Below are 18,254 nucleotides of genomic sequence, written 5' to 3' on the forward strand. Positions count from 1 at the left end.
ATGTCAGCGACCGCTGTGCCAAAGGTGTTGACCCCGCATCCTGCGAAACTAGCCTCTGATGTTTTCGTGGCGGCGGCGGCTACCGCGGCCACCAAGGCGGCGTCCGCTGCCTCTGGCAGCGCAGCAGCTGCCTCAGCTGCACCGATTGAGCTCGTCACCAAGGAGCTGCTTCAACTCGCTGAAGAGCTTCGCGTCGTCGTGCCACAGGGCACTTGGATGAGTCAAGGCAGCGAGGAGGAAATTCGAAAGCGAACTGACAAAGACGCTGTGGGTGCACCGGCCATACCGAGTCGCCTACCCATCACGGTCCACTTCGAGGTTGCGCGGCACGCCATTCTGCGTCACCGCACTTCGGCGCACAAGAACTACGTCACAAAGGAGGCGAGCGAGGACAGCCGCGACCTGCGATCAGTCGACAACCCACTTTACGAGGTGATGCGCGACGAGGTGGACACCGGCGTGCAGGCCGTGCCACGGCGGACGGTGGCCTCGACGCAAACGCACCACGCCCGGCGCGTGAATGCGGTGGCTCAGGCAGAGCCGACAGCCGTGGATGCGTGTATCCGGCACGTGCCGCCGCCGAAGGAGGAGCAGCCGAACCTCCGCGCGTTTATGGAGAAGGTCCTCCCGCGCACTCTGCTCTGCCTGACGCAGAACTACCAGATTCCCATCTACACTGACGACTTTCGCAACTTCACCGAAGACGACGCGGTCATCGCCACGCATGACGAGTTGGTCCTGATCGAGAAAGCCAATTACGTCCACAGCTCCACGAAAGGGCGGAAGGTGAGCGGGGTGAGCTGGCGCAGCGGCCGGAAGCGCGATCACTTTGTCTGCGTCGCCACGATCGGCTTGCAGACGTTGCCGGAGCGGCTGCAGGCGAATCGGCGGTGTGAGAGCAGCGTCTCCCTTGTGTGGGACTTGAGCGACCCGATGCATCCTCGCTACTTGCTCGAGGCCCCAGAGGAGGTCCAGGTGCTCCACTTCCATCCATCGGAGCCCAACTTGGTTGCCGGCGGCTCCCTCAACGGCCAGGTTTTTCTCTGGGATCTCAGCAAGGCCGACGTCGCCAGCTTCTTCTCCAGTGCGAAACAGCACAAACAGAAGCAGAAATCCAACACGGCAGCGGCTGCCGCTGTGGACGGTGGCGGCGGGGAGACAGGAGAATTTCGGGATGTGGGCGAGGTGCCTCGCATGCCGGACAGCCTTAAGGGTGTTAGCCTCGAGGTCGACGGCGATGTTCAGGTGCCTTGTCTGCAGCCGTTTCAGCAGTCGCGCGTCGAGGTGTCGCACCAGGGCCCGGTGCATGACCTGCAATGGCTACCCGACAGGCTTGAGTTCGGCTTTGACGGCAAGCAGACGGTCGTGAACGAGACCCACCAGTTCGCCACCATCAGCGAAGATGGCACGATGCTTGTGTGGGACACGCGCCCGCAGTATCTGCCGCAGGATAAACTGCGCAAGATAAAGCATCAAAGCCGCAGCGGCGGAGGCGAGCAGCCGTGGGTGCCGCTGCTGCGCTATCAGCTGACGAAGCCGGACGGCACGGGCGAGATGCCGGGTTTCCGCTTCTTCTTAAGCGGATGCACAGTGGATGCGGCCCCTTCCTATGCGGCTGCGGTCGCCAGCGCTGACGGCGAGCTTGGGTTCTGCTCCATGATCACTCAGCACGAGCGGCGATCCTCGATCGTCGTCCCCACCTTCGGGTACACGAAAGACACGCGGTTCGTGCGGTCGGTGGCGCCGGTGGCGCACGCCGGGCCCGTCTACTCCGTGCAACAGCACCCGACGATTGGAGACGTGTATCTGACCTGCGGTGATGGCTGCTTCAAGGTTTGGCGCTATGGGCTTCTCATGCCGCTGTACGAATGCCCGCAGAGGCCTGGGAGTGTCATGTGTGCGGCTTGGTCTCCAGCCCGCCCCGGACTCATTATCATCGGCACGGGCAATGGCATGGTGGAGGTGTGGGACCTGCTCGACCGAAACCCCGAACCGATGCTGACACATCACTTAGTTCAGGATGCCATCACATCCATCGCCTTCCAGCCGTTGCCGCACCGCGTGACACGTCGGTACTCGCAGCAGCTGCTGCTCGGCACCAACCTCGGCTCTTTTCACTGGTACATCCTGCCCCCGGCGCTGTCGCGCGCGTCCAGCGGGGAGAGGAAATATATGCGCGCTATGCTTGAGCGTGAGACGCGGCGCGTCGCCTACTACGACTGGCGCTGGTCCGAGCGACAGTCTGAGATCGATCGCTTTGGCCTCCAAGGTGCAGCGGCACGGCTGCGCGGCACGATTGCGCAGACGGCGTCGAGCAGCGGCGTGGCTGGGGTGCCCGGGAAGGAGAAGAGTGAGTCGGATGACCCATTACTCGTCGAGCGTCGGCCAGACAAGGAGGCGGCGGACTTGAGGGATCTGGACAACCCGTACGCGCAGGACCCTCAGCGAGATGAGGAGTTCCTGGAGATGGTGGAGAAGCTGCATCAGAAGGAACTGGAACACATGGAGTTGGAGTCGGCCGCCTGAGTCGCTTGAAGCAGCCGTGTGGCGCGCTTCCTGGCCTTCGCTGCAGGCCCCCTTCTCCCGATGTTTGGCGACGGAGTCCGCACTTGCCTTTTTTTTCTTGGTGTGTCTGTGTGCGTCTGCGTGTGAGTTGCTGATGGTGGGGTATTCGTGTATCTTCTGCCTCCCCCCTGCTGCGTGGGGTTGCCGCCGCGCGGCATGACAGTAGTGCGAGGCGTGCTGAGGTTTCTCGTCCGTGTCCTTCCACGCCTCCACGCCGAAGTGCCCTCGTCGTGCTTTCTTCCATCTCTTCGCACCTTGGCGATTGCGCCTGCGCGTTGCAGCTCTGCAGATTGCAGGACCGAGTGATGCACCACCCCAGTTGAATGTACATAGATCTTCCCCCTTCTCGCTTTATGTACGGTGCGATGGCGAGTGAAAAGAAGGATGCAGATGCGGATGTGTGTTTGCGTGCGTGCGTCTGATTGTGCGCGCCTGTGATGTAGTAAAAAAGCCCACGGCTGCTGCTTGCCGTGCGACGACCTTTCTCACCTGCCCTGCTTCACCGCGCGTGCACCTTGTATAGCAGCGAAGAGAGAGAACGGGTGGAGCAGGGAGAAGCTGAAAGGTTTCATGGCCGCGCCACTCTCAAGCTTGCATGTAGTCTCACACAAAATAGACAGGCATTAGAACGAAGCATCCTTTTGCCAGAGTCGCTCCACTAGTTTTATCTTTCACCCGTGAGGTTATCCGAAAGGGGTGCTACTGCTGCGCTCGACCGCAGTCAGGCGGACCTCTGTGTGTTTGTGCGTTCCACCCACCCAGTCGTGTTTCGCCTCCCTCGCACACGCACCGTGACTTGGCGGTGGGAGCCGAACTCGGTGCAGCCTCCATGTCCATCGCCAACGCGCTACTCTGTCCATGGGCTCAAGCGCATCTTGTCGCGTGCAGCGGTGGTTTTCGTTTTCTTGCCTGTACATGTTTACTCAGCTCGCTCTGTGTATCTGTCTCTGCCACTCTCACTCTCACTCTCTCCGGCACCCTCGACTCGTTTTTACCTTTCCTTTTACCGTTTGCGTTCCTTTGCTGATGCTCTTGCTGGGCCCTCGCTGCCCTTCCTCAACCGACTCCACCATCGCTGTCACAGTAAATCTGCTCAGGTAACCGCTTGCATCCACACATACACGCGCGCGTTTCTAAAATCTCACCCTTTTTCGTTTTTTTTTTTGGAATCAATCCGTCGTCTGTCGTCGTTGCTGTCCGTCGATAAAAAAATTTTTTTCTAGTTGTTGGGCTTTCTATCCCTGGCGCTCGCCTCTCGCATGTGTGTCTGCGCGTGCTTGTGCGGCCGTTTCTCACCCCGTCTTCGACGTGCGCGTGCGTGTTTCTGTGTGTGTGTGCGGGCCCTCACACACCTCCCCTACCCCACTCCACACTCTCTCTACTGCATGGTTGCTTCCATCACCACCGCCGCCACCAATCCCCCTCCCCCTCCAATTCCTTCATTATTGTTGCATCCTTTTTTGTTTTTCGTATTTGGTTGGCTAGTTTGCCGTTTCTCCTTGTGCGCTCTCTGTCTGTCGTCGCGCCTGCTGACCCCCCCCCCTCCCCCAACACCTCTAAAGCACGTAGTTTTGGTCCTCAAACCCTTCAACACCTCCACGCTCTCCGCTGCGTCTCTACCGCCATCACGATTGTGCTCACTCGATCGCCAAGCCCTGCCCTCGTACTCCCTGTCGTTCGATCTTCGCAATGTCAGGCTCGGAGGCGCTGAATCACACACCGGACCGGTTTATATTCTTGCCGTTCCGCCTGGGCGAAAAGGACGTCCCGGACTGGTCGCTGTGCTCGCGGTACATTGCCACGTACCACTCGAGCAACAACACGACCTCCGTCGATGACGCCATCAAATCCATGGCGGCGTACCACAACACGATTGTGAAGACGTGCACCCTCCATGAGTCGAAGCGGACGCCGAATGAGAGCTTCATCAAGCACACACTACTGCGTTACTGCCGCCTGGTGGGGCAGGCTCAGGCCCACCTGCCGCTGCACAGCGGGCACGTGAGCAAAAACCTAAAGTTCGTCTGGTGTGACAGCTTCGATGAATCAACAAAGTATGAGAGCACGAATTCGAACTCGGAGCTGGTGAGCTGCGTGTACAACCTAGCCGCCTCGTACGTTTACGTGGCGGCGACGCAGGCGCACACGGGGTCGATGGATGAGGTGAAAGAGGCGTACAAGCACTTCCAGAACGCTGCCGGCTACTATGAAATGGTCACCTCGATGCTGGATCGTCTGCCACCGGACCAGCTCACGAAGGGCGACATGAAGCGGGACTCGCTGGCGATGCTCACGCGGCTGTGTCTCGCCCAGGCTCACCACTGCGGCTACCTCAAGGCAGAGGAGACGATGAAAGGAAAGCACGATATGCTCTCCAAGATTGCCGCGGAGGCGGCGAAGCAGTATGAGGACGTTCTCTCCTCCTTCAAGACCTCGGTGTGGCTGACGAAGAGGACGGCCAACGCGAAGGAGGTCGAGGCCCACCTCGGCGCCGACGTCTGCATCTTCAAGGCGCGCGCCCACCTTCACCTCGGCGTCAAGAATGCGGAAGAAGGCGAAATGGGCGTGGCCATCGCGCACTACCGAAAGGCAAAGGCGCACCTAATGAAGCTGCCCCGCATGACGACGCAGTCGCTGACGGTGTGGGTCAACAGCATCGTCACCAGCGCCAACACGGCCGAGGACAAGGCGGAGAGAGCAAACACGTCCGTCTACTTCGCCCGCATTCCGAAGGAGGTACCGGAGCCGGAGGGGTTGCCCCGCGCACTTGGCATCGCAACGGAGCATCCGAGTTTTGTGCGTTTTGTGTCGACGCGCGGCGAAGACCCCTTTTTCGGGATTGTTCCCGCGCACATCGCGAAGACAGTGAGCACCTGGCGCGAGAAGCAGCGCAACCTGGTCAATGTCTGCACCGCCGCCGCCGCCCACGCGCGCAAGAGCACGCAGACGAAGTTGCAGACATTGGGGGTGGTGGCGGCCATTCAAGCAATGTCTGGCGAGTTCGAGGGTCGCGGCCGCGTGCCGGAGCCGCTACGCTCGAGCATTCTGAAGCTGCGCGAGGAGAACAAGAGCCAAAGTGGGGCCACCTACAGCGTGACTGACATCCTCATGAGCAACGTGAACACGTGCAGTGAAATGTACCAAGTCGCGGATAGCAAGCTGAAGGAGGTGAGCGCGGAGTTGGAGAAGGACAAGATGACGGATAGGCGCTATGTCGAGGCTTATGGGGAGAAGATGTGGCGTGCCGTGCACCCCGCCGCCGACCAAACACCGGACTACTGCGCCATCTCGGCCGCCATCAGCGAGCACGAGAAGGGTCTGCAGCAGTGGTTAGTGACGCCGTTCAACGAGGCGAAGAAGACACTAGAGGAGAACATGCGCAACATCGCACGCCTGGACTGGCCGATCGCCGATTTGGACGCGCTGATGCCGTTCGTGGAGACGAAGGAGGCACGCCAGCAGTCAGGCAAGGTCATGGAGTTAGTGGCGAAGTTGAAGGAGTTAGTGGAGGCAAAGGTGCGCATTGAAAGCGAGCAAGCGGCGGAGGAAAAGGTCCTGCACGATAAGCTGGAGTCTGACGACGTCGTTTTCGGAATTTCCTCCGTCGAGTCGACGCAGCGCGACACGATACTGGAGAAGGCCTCCAAAGACATCTCGGACGTGATCGAGAAGGTGAACGAGAAGGTGCGGCAAGAGCGGGAGCTGGTGCCCAAGGCCGAGGAGTTGATGGAGCAGATTGGCACTCTACAGAGTACTGACCCTATCTCTGCAGAAATTCAGAAGGTGTCTAACGGGCTCGAAAACGCTTGCTCCATCTATCAGGAGCTCATGAAGGACTTCGCTAGCATGGTGCAGTACGGCTCCAAGGCCGTAGACGAGATCGAGGCCACTCTCAGAAACGCCAAGTCCTACACGATGAGTCGCGAGCTTCAGGCGCAGGAGGTGCAGAGCCGTCTGGATGAGCAGATCGCGGCGAAGATGAGTCAGATGCAAGACGCGGAGAGCCAAATTGCCGAATCGCGGCGGCGCCAAGAAATCCTACAGCAGCAGATTGCCTCGCTGGAGCAGCAAGTGACGCAGCAGCCCGCATACCAGTACCCACCGGCGCCTCTGCACCAGCAGCTACCTCAGCCACCGCAGCAGCCGTACCAGCCGCTGTACCAGCCGCCGCCACAGCAACACGAGTACCACCGCATGGCCCCAGCACCGTCCGCGGCATACCAGTACCCTCCCCCGGTCATGCAGCAGCCACCGCTTCAGCAGGAGCCGCCTCTTCCGCCGTCGTACGATCAACTCAGCAGCATGGCCTCCGTACCAGTGGCACAGCCACCACCACCACCACCGCAGCAGACGAATGCGTACCAGTATCCACCGCCATCACTGCAGCAACCTGTTAACTCAGGCTGTCCCTCGTACAAACCGCCATTTACACTCTAGACAGTGCATGCGCATGGAACCTCCCCCCTCGCGCTTCCTCTGCCTCTAGCCACAAGCATGCATGCATGTGCACGCTCGGCTCACATGGTGCTGTGTGCCTTATTCACCTCGCCCCTCGACACTTCCTTTGCGGTTTTCCTTTTCGCGTTCTCTCTCGCTCTTGATGATGACGGCCACCTCAGTCCGTGACATCACAGGGCCCAGTACCCGCTCTTTCTGGGGAAGTCAAGCAGCCCGCACAGTCTTCCCTCGGGGGTACGGACTGGCGGACTCGTGGCGCCGGCGGACAGGTCGTTGCTGGCGCCGTGCCGAAGAGACGTGTGGCCATGGTGATCACGCTTGTGCCGGCTCACTACGCATCGTGTCGACCATTTCAACAGGTGTACACACCCGCCTGCTGTTTTTCGGCATTCGCGGCGTTGCAGTGATGTCGAGCGTCGTTCTGGGCTTAGCCTGCGGTGTACGCAGTGGCATTGCGGTGGGCTGAGCGGCGCCAAGCGGTGTTGGTCGGCCCTGCTGCTTGGCATAGCCGTGGTGCAGCAGAGGCAAGGTGAAGCCGTGATTGTACGTGCGTATGTCTGCTGACTTGCTCGTATTTGGGATATAATGGGCACGTTGAAGAAGGCAAGCCAAAAAGAAAGGAACGGTCTCTTAGCTCGCGATCGCCGGCCGTCATTCAACGGTAGGCGCCTCAGAGGATCACCGTGACGGTGGGGGTGGCGTCGTCGTCTCTTGTGACCTTCGTCTTTTTGTTTTTTTTTTGTTTGTGCGGGCTCGTGAGGAGATGTCGCCGTCACCCCTCCCCATCCCACCACCACCAGTCAACTGTATCTCCATCTCAGGCTGCAGATTCTCTGCGAATGGTTGTGGGAATGTATGTGTATGTTTCTGAAGTCTTCGCGGCGGCGCACGCATCGTTTTCAGCTCGTCAGCTGACGTCACGTCTCTTCTCTCTTTTTTTTTCGCCCTTCGCCATGACCGCGTGCTGTTCTGCCCTCCACACACACCTCACCCTGTCTCTCTCTTCTCTCTTCACTGTCGATTGTGTGGTTGCTAGCGTTTTATCCATCGCGGTTGTGTGCTTCTGTGTCCCGCGCACCCTCTCGCTACTTTCCGCAGTTGTTGTAGTTCCCACCCAAACGCCGAAAAGAAGCAGAGCCGAGCACACGTCCCATACTGCAGCTTACTGAACCCTTCTCACTGTGAATATTTCTGCGTCCTTGATGCGCTGCACCTCGGCGGCCTCATTTTATGTTGCTACTATCACGCATGCAGCTGTGCGTGTGGCACACGCGCAAGAATACATCCGCTGGCTAAGGGAAATGCGTGTGTTCTCGACTATCTGCTTGCTTTTAAACGCACATGCACACACATCCCACTCTGCCCACCTTCCGTCTCTCGTGTGCCACGTATACCTGCTCGCCTTTTCTTTGTTGTTGTTTGCTTGTTTGATGTTACCGTTGGCAGTCTTTGATGTATGCGAAGGGTTTCTTGACGGCCACGCAATCATGTCTTCTGTGCACATCTGCTTGCGCGGCTAGTCATCGCGTCGAGGCGAGCTCTTCGCATCTCCCACACCCTTGTTGTTGGCGTCTTTGTATGTGGGTCTGTATGCGCGGGCGTGTTCTCACTGCCCCTCGTCGCCCTTCTTCGTTCTCGGTGCTGGAACGCCCTGCGCCATCACTCCTCGTGCCGTCCTTCTTATATCCATGTTACCGTTGGGCTGATGGACTGGGGTGGAGTGGGCCCGCTGCGTTGTTGGCGTCATCTCTCTGTCTCTCTCTTCCTCTCGAGAGGAAGAGAGAGACAGAGAGACAACATGAATAAAGCAGGCAAATGTGTGCGTTGGTTTATGTTCACATGTGCTGCAGAGGCACGCAACAGCTCCCCTCTGCTCCTCCTCACTGTTTCGCTTTTTTCATTTCCTGGCTAGTTGCGATGACTGTGAATCTTTGTGAGCCTGTGAGGGCATGCCCGATATTCACTCGTGTGTGCAGGCTGCGTCGCTCGCGCCTCTTCTCCCTCGAGCATGTGTTTGGCTGTCGCTCTTCCCTGTTTATTCACTCACCGCTCTCCTCCTCGTCCTTTGAGCTGCATACTCGTGTGTCTTCTGTACGTGGTGCTCACGTCTCGCTGCAAGCACTGTTATGTAAGGAACGGAAGGCGAACAGTACGAAAAGGCACCTCGCCCCCCCCCTCTCAGACACAGTCACAGACACGCTCGCCCCCCTCGCTCTCTCCACTCCCCGATTCGCAAAGGCCTGGCACACGCACGGTCAGAGTGTGTGCCAGGCCTTTGTGAGGCAGTGCCTGGTGTAGAGCGTCCCTGTAGAGTCAGAAGAGGCGAGGCCCAAAATGATTTTGTCCTTCCACTTCGCCCCGTCCCGCCCCTGCTGATACGCCGCTTCCTTTCGAGCGTGAGAGCTGAAGCGAAGTTTGAAGCGCGGTCATGCCCGTCGCGTCATAGACTCACACGTATGCACATGCGGTGACCCATAGATTTCACAAGGATAAAGAGTACCGTTGTTGCTTCTCATTGCTGATGAGCACCACGGATCCGTACTCGCTGTCCCCGCAGAACAGTGCGGTGGAGGCGACACTCTTTCAACTGCTGTTTCCAGTTCACGTTACCCCTGCTACCCGAGTTGCTGTGGGAGACGTTATTGCAGTGAAGACGCTAAGCGATAATTCTCCTGAGAGAATCGCTGGGGCACTTGCGGTGTCGTCGCCGTCGGTCTCCGAGCGAATTCGTGCGTGGGAGACAGTGCCTCATGGGCGTGCAGCGCGCTCGTTCCGTCGCACGGAACGCACCGAGTTTCACAACCCTGACGATCCCACGTTGCTACATACTGTGCATGCGCAGCAGCGGCATGGCGCGTCTGCCGCGAAGGGTTCACGTGCGCGACACTCCGGTGCAGTGGGGCCGGATCGCAGCACTGATGCAAGTGCTGGCCCTAATACAGTGCCGTTCTCGATGCGTTTGCGAGAAGTGGAGCGGCGATTTCAGGAACAGATGAAGGTGCACCGCGGTCTGACGGCGGCATCCCGCCAAGTCGATGTCCTTGAGCGTTCTGTTCAACTGTTTCAAGCAGAGCGGCGCACGCGAGCGTTCGCGCATGCACTTGCAGAGCGTCAAGACGCCATCTGGGCCCGTGTGTGGCCTGGTGGTTCCCTTCCGAAGACGGAGGACACTGTAGCGACTGTGCATCGTCAAACGGCAGCATCGTCTCGTGCTGCACCCATGCCGGCCGCGCGCCGTGGCGACAGCTCTGCGACACCTTCGACCAGCAGCGCTATCTCACCCCCGCCACCCGCGTCCCCGACGGGCTTCTTGCTCAAGGATATCCTAGACACCTACTCAAAGCCGCGTGAGCTTCGAGAGGCTAGCGGCAGCGGCCGAAGTGCGGCGGCTGCCGCTCCTGCTGCATCAAAGGCGACGAAGGCGCCAAAAGGAGTCCCACTCGCCCTGGCACGAGAAGCGCGGAGGACTGCCGCTGGGGTAGAAATTATCCGCCCCGAGAAAACACCGAAACCTTACACTGTCATCCGCTACGTCGAGGCAAGGTCCAAACACGCCTCAGCCACACACGACGCTGTCGACCGCCAGGGCACCTCGGCATCCTCGGCTGTCACCCCGGCCACCTCGGCAGCGGTGTCCGCAGCGTACTCGAAAAACGTCGCGAGGGGGGAAGTGAAAGGGGACTCCTCGCAAGCGTTCTCCAGCGTTGTGAGCGAGGTGAATGAAGCGGGCGAAGTAGGCGGAGGCAAAGCCTCCGATCAGAGCAGTGCCAGCGTCGCCGATGAAGCCGCGCCGATGAATGACACGTACGACGCGGACACGTTTGACTCGCACGTCTCCAGTGGAACAGCTGCGGATGCTTCGATGAGCAGCGCGAAGAGCTCTGCCGTGAGCAGCATGATTCCTACGGAGGAAGCGACGCCATCCTCCCTGGCGCAGAGCATCACCTCTGAAGAGATCGAAAGTGCAGCTGCTGGGCGTCCGTTGAGGTGTAACCGCCGTGACGGTAATAAGAGTAGCGGCGTCTCCGTGGCCGATGACGCGCGCGCAGCACCCTTTGCTGAAACCCTGCAAACTTTCTTGGACGCCTGTCGGTGCGTCTCGGCTGCCTCTGCTCGACTGCTCCAGTCCCCGTATATTCGAGAGAGCAGCCATGATGCTGGTCAGCACAGACAAAACACCCCGAAGCCGGCGAAAAAAGATGCCCCGCGTTCAGCCCAGAAGGCAGTGGAAGATGCTGTATCGTGTGTCACCGCGGATGCAGCCACTGGTGCAGATGTCTCTCCACCTGCTTGGCGTGACGCCCTGCACCGGCAGCTACGCAACATACGTCGCCTTCAGCGCTTTCGTGAGCACCTGCTTCGCCACCTGAAGCGCATTGATGTGCAGCGGCAGACTCACTGCAAGGCGACACGACTGCTGCGGGAAACGCAAGCCCTCGCCAAAGTACGCCGTAAACTGCTCTCCGGCTCCAGAGTCGGGGGCGAAGCATCCTTGGGGAGCATGCTGCGTCACGTGAAGGGCGTCTCCACGGGAACAGGTGGGCGGAGGGGCCCGCGCCGCGGTGGCGGTGCGCATGGCCACGGCGCTCCGCGGCAACAGCATTCCCTGCCTTCGTGGCTGAGAATGAGTGTCGTGAGCGACGCCGACACAATATCGGAGGTGGTACTCACCGACATGAACAGCAGCGTCGGCGACGGCATCATCTCAGCTGACTCCAGCGTAGTGGAGGAGGAGATGCAGTATGGCAGCAATCAGAGCGAGACTTTCGTCTCGGGCAGCATCATCCAGGAAGAGGTGGCCAGCTGGGATGGGGCCTCCGGGCACAGCGACGTGGCCAGCGGTGGCACCGTCTTGACCGAAGTGTCCAGGAGCCATGAGGGCGACGGCGACCCCTCTTACGGCAGCGACTCCTTTGAAGCAGCGAGTAACTCAGACGCCGCGGGACGTTCTGCGTGGATCGCGCGGTCTGGTATGGTGGCGGAAGTCCGCCTAGACGAGATCGAGGAGGAACTCGCAGACCGATTAGCCGAAATATCGTCGGATGCCATCTCCGAAGGGAGCTCGATTCCGTCCGAGGTGGAAGAGCTTGTTGACCTGCTCCCCTCCTCACTCATCCCAAGCGAAATCGAAGACGACGACGCGAGCCCGCAAGGCAGCTCTGCAGCCACCATGGACTCCTACATTGCCACTGACATGAGCAGCTCCGCGGCAGTCTTGCAGGGACAGCAACGACGCATGTATGTTGCTGCAAATGGCTCCACCGCGTGGTATGCAGCTGCCGGAGAAGGGGCAGCGGGTGGTGTCAGCGGGGCGCTGACGGATCACAAGGCCTACATTCGTGACTCTCCTGGCTCTAGTGTGTACAGCGTGCCGGAGGACGCCGATGTGGACACATCTATGCCGCAGTCCACAGACGTCCGCTCGGAAGGCGCCCGAGACTCGCTGCCGAGGACGAGTGGAAGGGTAGCGGACCTTGACGCGGCAGCATCCCTCGCGGCGGCGAACGAGAAGCGTATTTATGGAAGACCCAGTCCGACCCCCTCGGCCAAGGGTGACGGGAGCAGCAGCAGCTCTGAGGATGCCTTGACAATGTTGGAGGTGGACATGACCCTTACGAAGGGGCGTCGGCACCACGCGTTACGCTGTGCCTCTGATGTGCCGACGTTTGAGCAGCTCTACAGCCCATCCATGCCCCCGCTGGATGAAGGGCCACTGACGGGAAGCGGCAACGCCAGCACCACTAGCTCTGCCGGCAGCGGCCGGTCCTCCAAACCAGATCGACGGAAAGGTGGATCTGCCCACAGTGTCGGCATAGGGTGGTCGAACACCGCAGTCTCTTCCCTTCACGAACGAGGTGCAGCGCACCTTGTGCACCATCCGACAGCGCGGATGGAGGCCGGCACACAGGCGGAGATGCGCGCCGTGGGCAGCCACCCCACGGCCATATGTGGTGCTTCACGGATGAGAGCGACATATCCGACCAAGGACTACGTTGCGCAGAGTGCGTGGAAGGCACGTCAGCTACATCTCTTGCGGCAGCTGCGATCACCGATTGTGGATGACTCAGAGGGCACGGCCAAGAACTCAGCGGAGGCTACCGACAGCCCAAGTCGCGCTTTTGAGCAGCGGCATCGTCCGCCGAAGGACAAGGCCGATGCCGTGCTCGACGCCGCCGAAGCTGTAGCACTTGAGGAGTGGGCGCAGCACTGGGGTGTTGTGGAGTCGCTGCTGCAGACGCGTTTTTCCGCGTCATCCTGCATCGGTACTGGCGAGCCACCGTCGTCCTCGCGTCGCACAGGAAAGGCCCTCTTACAGCGCTTCCCGTCAGATTCAACGCCACCTACTTGGGACGCTTCTCAGTCGAGTGTGCCGGGGTCCTCTGCATCACGCTGAGCGAGCTCGCGCCTCTCCCTCCCTCGGAGAGGTCAGAGGCCGCGCGTGCCTCGCGATTGCAGATCTGTCGAAGTCTTGTCATGCGCATGCCTCTTTTTGCTTGCTTTTGTGCATGACGGTGGGATGTGCTGGGGAAAAAACGCAGAAGAAGGAGGACGCTGATCAGTCTGTGGACCGGAACGGATCCACGTGAGAAAGCTCCTATCGACATGCATGAAGGGAAACCACGAGAAGCACAGAGGGCAGAAAGTCGGTGAAGGACAGCAGAGGGCGTCGAACGCTTTCTGTCCGCTGCAGCACGCACCGGCCGTGAGCCACACGACCGTGTGATCGGCCATGTCTCTCACGTAAAGCCTTGCTTTGAAGAGGTATGGGGGGTGTCTTCCCTGTTGTCTATGTCGCCTCACTTCAATCAACGCGCATTGGAGCCTTCGTCGTCCGCGCCTAGCCGCTACTGCTGCTGCCGTAGGGTACCCCTTCACCCTCTGCGCTCCATCATGTGTCCGCCCTCTTCTTCCCAACAAGCCACACGCATACACACACACGCGCGCACACACACACACGTAGTGTGGAGTGTGCGTGCGTGTCACCTCTTCTCTGTGCGGCCCCCTCTCCTCCCCCCACCACACACACACACTCCCAAGCACCGATAGAGCTGCTCAGTGCTGCAGACGGGCGTTTGCTTCCTTTTCTCTCTTCGTTTGCTTTGCCACCACGCTGACGGCACCGATGGTGCATCGCAGTCGGGCCACCGCCGACACCTCCTCCGATCATGAGGAACGCGTCAACTTCCTCGACGACGACTGTGGCCGCAACGCGCTGCAGTTGGCGGCACGAGGCAGCACGATCGTTGCCACCCTGCAGCGGCTGGCCGCCCACATCCCGGCTGAGTTTACGGCCCCGAGTGGGACACCGTATGCAAGGCTCATATTCGACTTCCGCTACTTCAAGCACCAGGATCAGATCGAAAAGAGCATCGCGGACTCAGCAGAGCTGCTAGTTCTGGACAAGGAATTCTACGACACGCACATGGAGCTGCTGGAGAAGTTCATGTCGCTTTTTAGAGGCATCTACGGCTACGTAACCGAGCTGAACCGCTACGTGCGCGAGATCCAAGACGGCCAGTACGTGGCCCAGACGCTGGATACGGTGCTGGAGTCCTTGGATGGTCGACAACTTCTCTGCGAGCTGTATCACCTCTACGGTGTGATGCTGCTCCTGATGGACCACAAAATTGGCGGCTTGGTGCGGGAGCGCATCATTGTAAGTTATGTGCGGTACCGAGGCTCTGGGGAGGCACACACGGTGGAGGTGGCGGAGCTGTGTCGAGCCACGAGTCAGGGTGCAGGTGGGACTGCAGCTATAGCCGGCAGCCCTGTCAAGCGCGCGCCGGTATCACCAAGGGCTGCCGCTGGTAGTGGCACTGGCATCAGCAACTACCCGATCGACTACTTTGAGCGCGTTCCAGTGCAGAAAGGCGTTGTGGCGCGACTGCTGGCCTGCATTCGGTCCGACGACATCTACCGCATGTCCAGCCATTACCCGAACCCAGACCACCGCAGCGCTGCCATGGCACTGCAAGGCGGTATCGCGTTCGTACTCCTCTTCTTCTGCGGCGATGTGCTGGTGCAGCAGCTGCCGGTAATGAAGGAGTTGGTGGAGAAGCACTTTGCCGACAACTGGGTCGTTCACTACTACGGCGGGTACACGGCAGATTTATCTGTTGCCTGGGCGGCATTTCCAGCAGCGCGCGCGGCGTTGCAGCGCACTCTTGAGTCGCACAGTGTCACCTATCACTTGCAGCGCATGCGTGGCGCGTTGGCACGCAGCACCGAGCGTGTGCAGGCAGTGCTGGAGGAGGGGATGCTGACAGAGAACTATGTCTTGGACAATGTACACGCGTCGCTGTTGCCCATCATCACCGAATCAAACGTGGTGCTGCGCTGGTTTGTGCTCCAAGGGGTGTGCTCTGCCTCGGCGTCATCGCCGCCGGCGTCTCCGGTTTGCGGCGACCCCGATGAAGCGAGCCTGCGCGCCGCCGCCTCTGCTGCTGGGCAGGCGGTGCGCGCCAGCTTTGAGAACGATGAGCTTCTGACGCTCCTGTTGGCAACGGCGCAGCTGGAGCGCCACGTCCACTCGCGCTTCGCGGTAGTGCTGCAGGAGAAGACCGCGCGCTGGACAGGCGCAAGGCGACAGGCGGTGTCGCGCGTGCAGAAGCTGTCGCACTTCTTCTCGGAGGACAACCTGCTCGACACGTCTGTGCACGACGCAGAGCTGGAGCGGTGGTTTGCCGAAGTCGGTGCTCGTATCGCCAACCTGCACATGAAGCGGCAGAGCGCGAAGGCGACCCGGCGCAAGTTGCAACGGCTGGTGGCGGCGTTGGAGAACATACAGGAGTTTGCCCAGGTGAACCAGCAGCTGCAGGTGCTGCAGTACGTCCGGGAGACGTGCGCAGACTTGCACCAGATGCTGCATTACCTGAACGCTGAGCGCCGTGTGCTTGGACGACTCGCCACCGTAACTGACTTCAGCTATGCGTGGGAGCTGCTCTCTGCACACGGATACCTCGTCCGCGAGCTGCAGGCCCGCATTCGGCGGCAGCCAGTTGTAGCGGCGCATATGCAAGCACTCTTCGCGAAGCTCTCGTCGCTGCTTCACCTGCCGTGCATCCGCATCGATGAAGGCATCGCCGTCACCGCCGCGAGTGTTCTGGGAGTCGATGTGCGACTCGAGCGGGCTCTGCAGTTCACCTCTACCTTTTACTCTGAGGAAGTGGTTTCGTTTCTGCGAAGCGTTCTACAGGTGATTCCGACCTCCATCTTCGAAGTCCTGAACAAAGTCATGTACCTCCTCACGAATGCGTTGCGGGAGTGCCCCAGCAAGCTGCAGCGCGACGAGTGGAAGCACTGGAGCCAGCTCGAGACGCGGGAGCAGCTCTGCGCGTGCACGGCCGACATAGCCCGCTACGCAGCCGGGCTGCTGGCAATGGAGGAAACGACAGTCGGTGTCGTGCGCGTCAACCCACATCGACTCCTGGAAGACGGCATACGCAAAGAGCTCGTTGAGCACATTACGCGCGAGCTGCACGCCGGCATCTGGTTTGACCGGTCCAAGCCGTCCACCGTCGAGGACCTCGACAAGGAGCTGGTGCAGCTGGGGGCCCGGCTGCGTGGTGTGCGGAACTCCTTCGAGTACATACAGGACTTCGTTAACGTGCACGGGCTTAAAATTTGGATGGAGGAGTTTCAGCGCATTGTCCGCTTCACCCTGCAGATGGAATGCAACGCCTTCTGGCCCAAAAAGGTGTACCCGTGGAGCTCGCCCTATCAATCCGCGAGCATCACGATCCCGTATTTTGCGCCGGCGAGCCCGAAGGATGCGTATAGCTTCCTCGGTCACCTGGTCCAGCATCTGCTGTACCTGACAGACCCGCGTGAGTCCATCTACTTTCCTGCCTACGGTGCGTGGTTCACGCGGCGCCGGCTGTGTGAGTGCGTGGGGCCGCGCTTGTTTTCCCGCGTCGCGGATGCGGTCGATTGCACTGGGCTAGCCTGCCTCGACGAGCTCCTGAGCTCCATCGCGGCCAAGGACATGCAGCTGCTGGTGCAACGGCTTGCCGAGTCGGTGGCGTCGCTGGAGTCGGCGCAACGCGGCGCTGCGCAGGAGGTCTGGGCGCGGTGCATGCCTACCTCCGGGACTCCTGAGAAAGACGCGTTTTTGAAGGATTATGATCAGCTAGCCTCCATTCTCGAGGCGTCGCCAGCGGCGCAGGAGGTTGGGGTCGTTGCGATGCGACTTGGTCGCATTGCCTTGATTCGACAGCTGATTGCCCACCAGCTGCGCTCAGACAGCAAGCAAGACAGCTCTGCGCTGGTTGCGTGCGTGCAGGCAGTCAACAACGCCGTCGTGGCAACCCTGGACAGCCACCTCGCCAAGGACCCGTTCGAGGCGAGGGCCGCCGGCCCTTCGCGATCGTGCGCAGAGGTGTCGGAGGGGCTGGTGTGCGGAACGGCGCCGCTGCTGCGCTCTGTCGGCCTCACAGACCCGTTCGCGACGGTGTACGATGTTGCGGACGGTGGCGGCGGTGTCTCGCCCAGTGGTGACAACACAACAGGCGAGTTCAGCTTTGGTGCACCTCCACCTGCGGCAGCCACCGCTGGCAGCGGCGCGGCTCGCCCCGTCGCGGTGCCGACGAAGTTGCCACTACCGCTCTTTGTCCTTCCGCTCTGCGTAGTGGTGCTGCTACACGTGCAGAAGTGTACCTACAGCCCGCGCTTCGACAGCTGCATTCCGGCGGGGAAGGAAGACGACGTGGACCCCACCATGCTCGCTGTCGGCGTGGTGACCCTACTGCAGCAGTTCCCGCTGGAGGCCACCCGTCTTCTTTTGCAGCTACTGGCACAGGTGGTGCGCGTGTCCATCATCGCCAGGACACCGACACCAAAGGGGAAGGGCAAGGGGGCGGCACCGCCGCTGGTGTGCCGCTGCGCCGACGCTCTCACAATGTGGATAGAGGTTCTTCAAGGCTACCTGCCGCGGTATCCGGAAAAGGAGCGGTCGCATGGGGTTCCACCCAGTGTTCCTGATCGCTTCGCGCAGAGTGTGTGAAAGGTGGCGGTGGGGCGGGAGGCGACCACCGAACGTGGTGGACGCGTCCTCCGCAGCCCTAAGAATTTGCCCAGGTGCCCTCATGGCCCTATCCAACATATCGTGTTTCTTCTGCTTCCGCTTCGCGGCACGCGGCTGTCTCCGTGCTTGCCTCCGCTTTTCGCATCCCACTACTTTCTTCGCGTGCAGCCATTTTGTCCATCGTGCCCATGATATGCCAGCCCCCCCC

At 60.4% G+C, this 18,254-nt stretch overlaps 4 protein-coding genes across 4 annotated transcripts; all 4 read left to right on the forward strand.

Annotated features, from left to right (window-relative positions):
• LDBPK_271530 (hypothetical protein, conserved) lies at window positions 1-2,526 on the forward strand (the record flags this gene model as incomplete). The annotated part of the gene is made up of 1 exon (XM_003861958.1): window positions 1-2,526. One exon carries the CDS (start codon window positions 1-3, stop codon window positions 2,524-2,526), a length of 2,526 nt encoding a protein of 841 aa, XP_003862006.1.
• A 1,728-nt stretch (window positions 2,527-4,254) lies between these two features.
• On the forward strand, window positions 4,255-7,002 carry LDBPK_271540 (hypothetical protein, conserved; the record flags this gene model as incomplete). The annotated part of the gene is made up of 1 exon (XM_003861959.1): window positions 4,255-7,002. One exon carries the CDS (start codon window positions 4,255-4,257, stop codon window positions 7,000-7,002), a length of 2,748 nt encoding a protein of 915 aa, XP_003862007.1.
• Window positions 7,003-9,544: 2,542 nt separating this feature from the next.
• On the forward strand, window positions 9,545-13,417 carry LDBPK_271550 (hypothetical protein, conserved; the record flags this gene model as incomplete). Its single annotated transcript, XM_003861960.1, has 1 exon — window positions 9,545-13,417. One exon carries the CDS (start codon window positions 9,545-9,547, stop codon window positions 13,415-13,417), a length of 3,873 nt encoding a protein of 1,290 aa, XP_003862008.1.
• Window positions 13,418-14,146: 729 nt separating this feature from the next.
• On the forward strand, window positions 14,147-18,025 carry LDBPK_271560 (hypothetical protein, conserved; the record flags this gene model as incomplete). The annotated part of the gene is made up of 1 exon (XM_003861961.1): window positions 14,147-18,025. One exon carries the CDS (start codon window positions 14,147-14,149, stop codon window positions 18,023-18,025), a length of 3,879 nt encoding a protein of 1,292 aa, XP_003862009.1.
• Window positions 18,026-18,254: the final 229 nt, after the last annotated feature.

Source organism: Leishmania donovani, chromosome 27 (assembly GCF_000227135.1).
Source record: "Leishmania donovani BPK282A1 complete genome, chromosome 27".
NCBI classification, from domain to species: domain Eukaryota; phylum Euglenozoa; class Kinetoplastea; order Trypanosomatida; family Trypanosomatidae; genus Leishmania; species Leishmania donovani.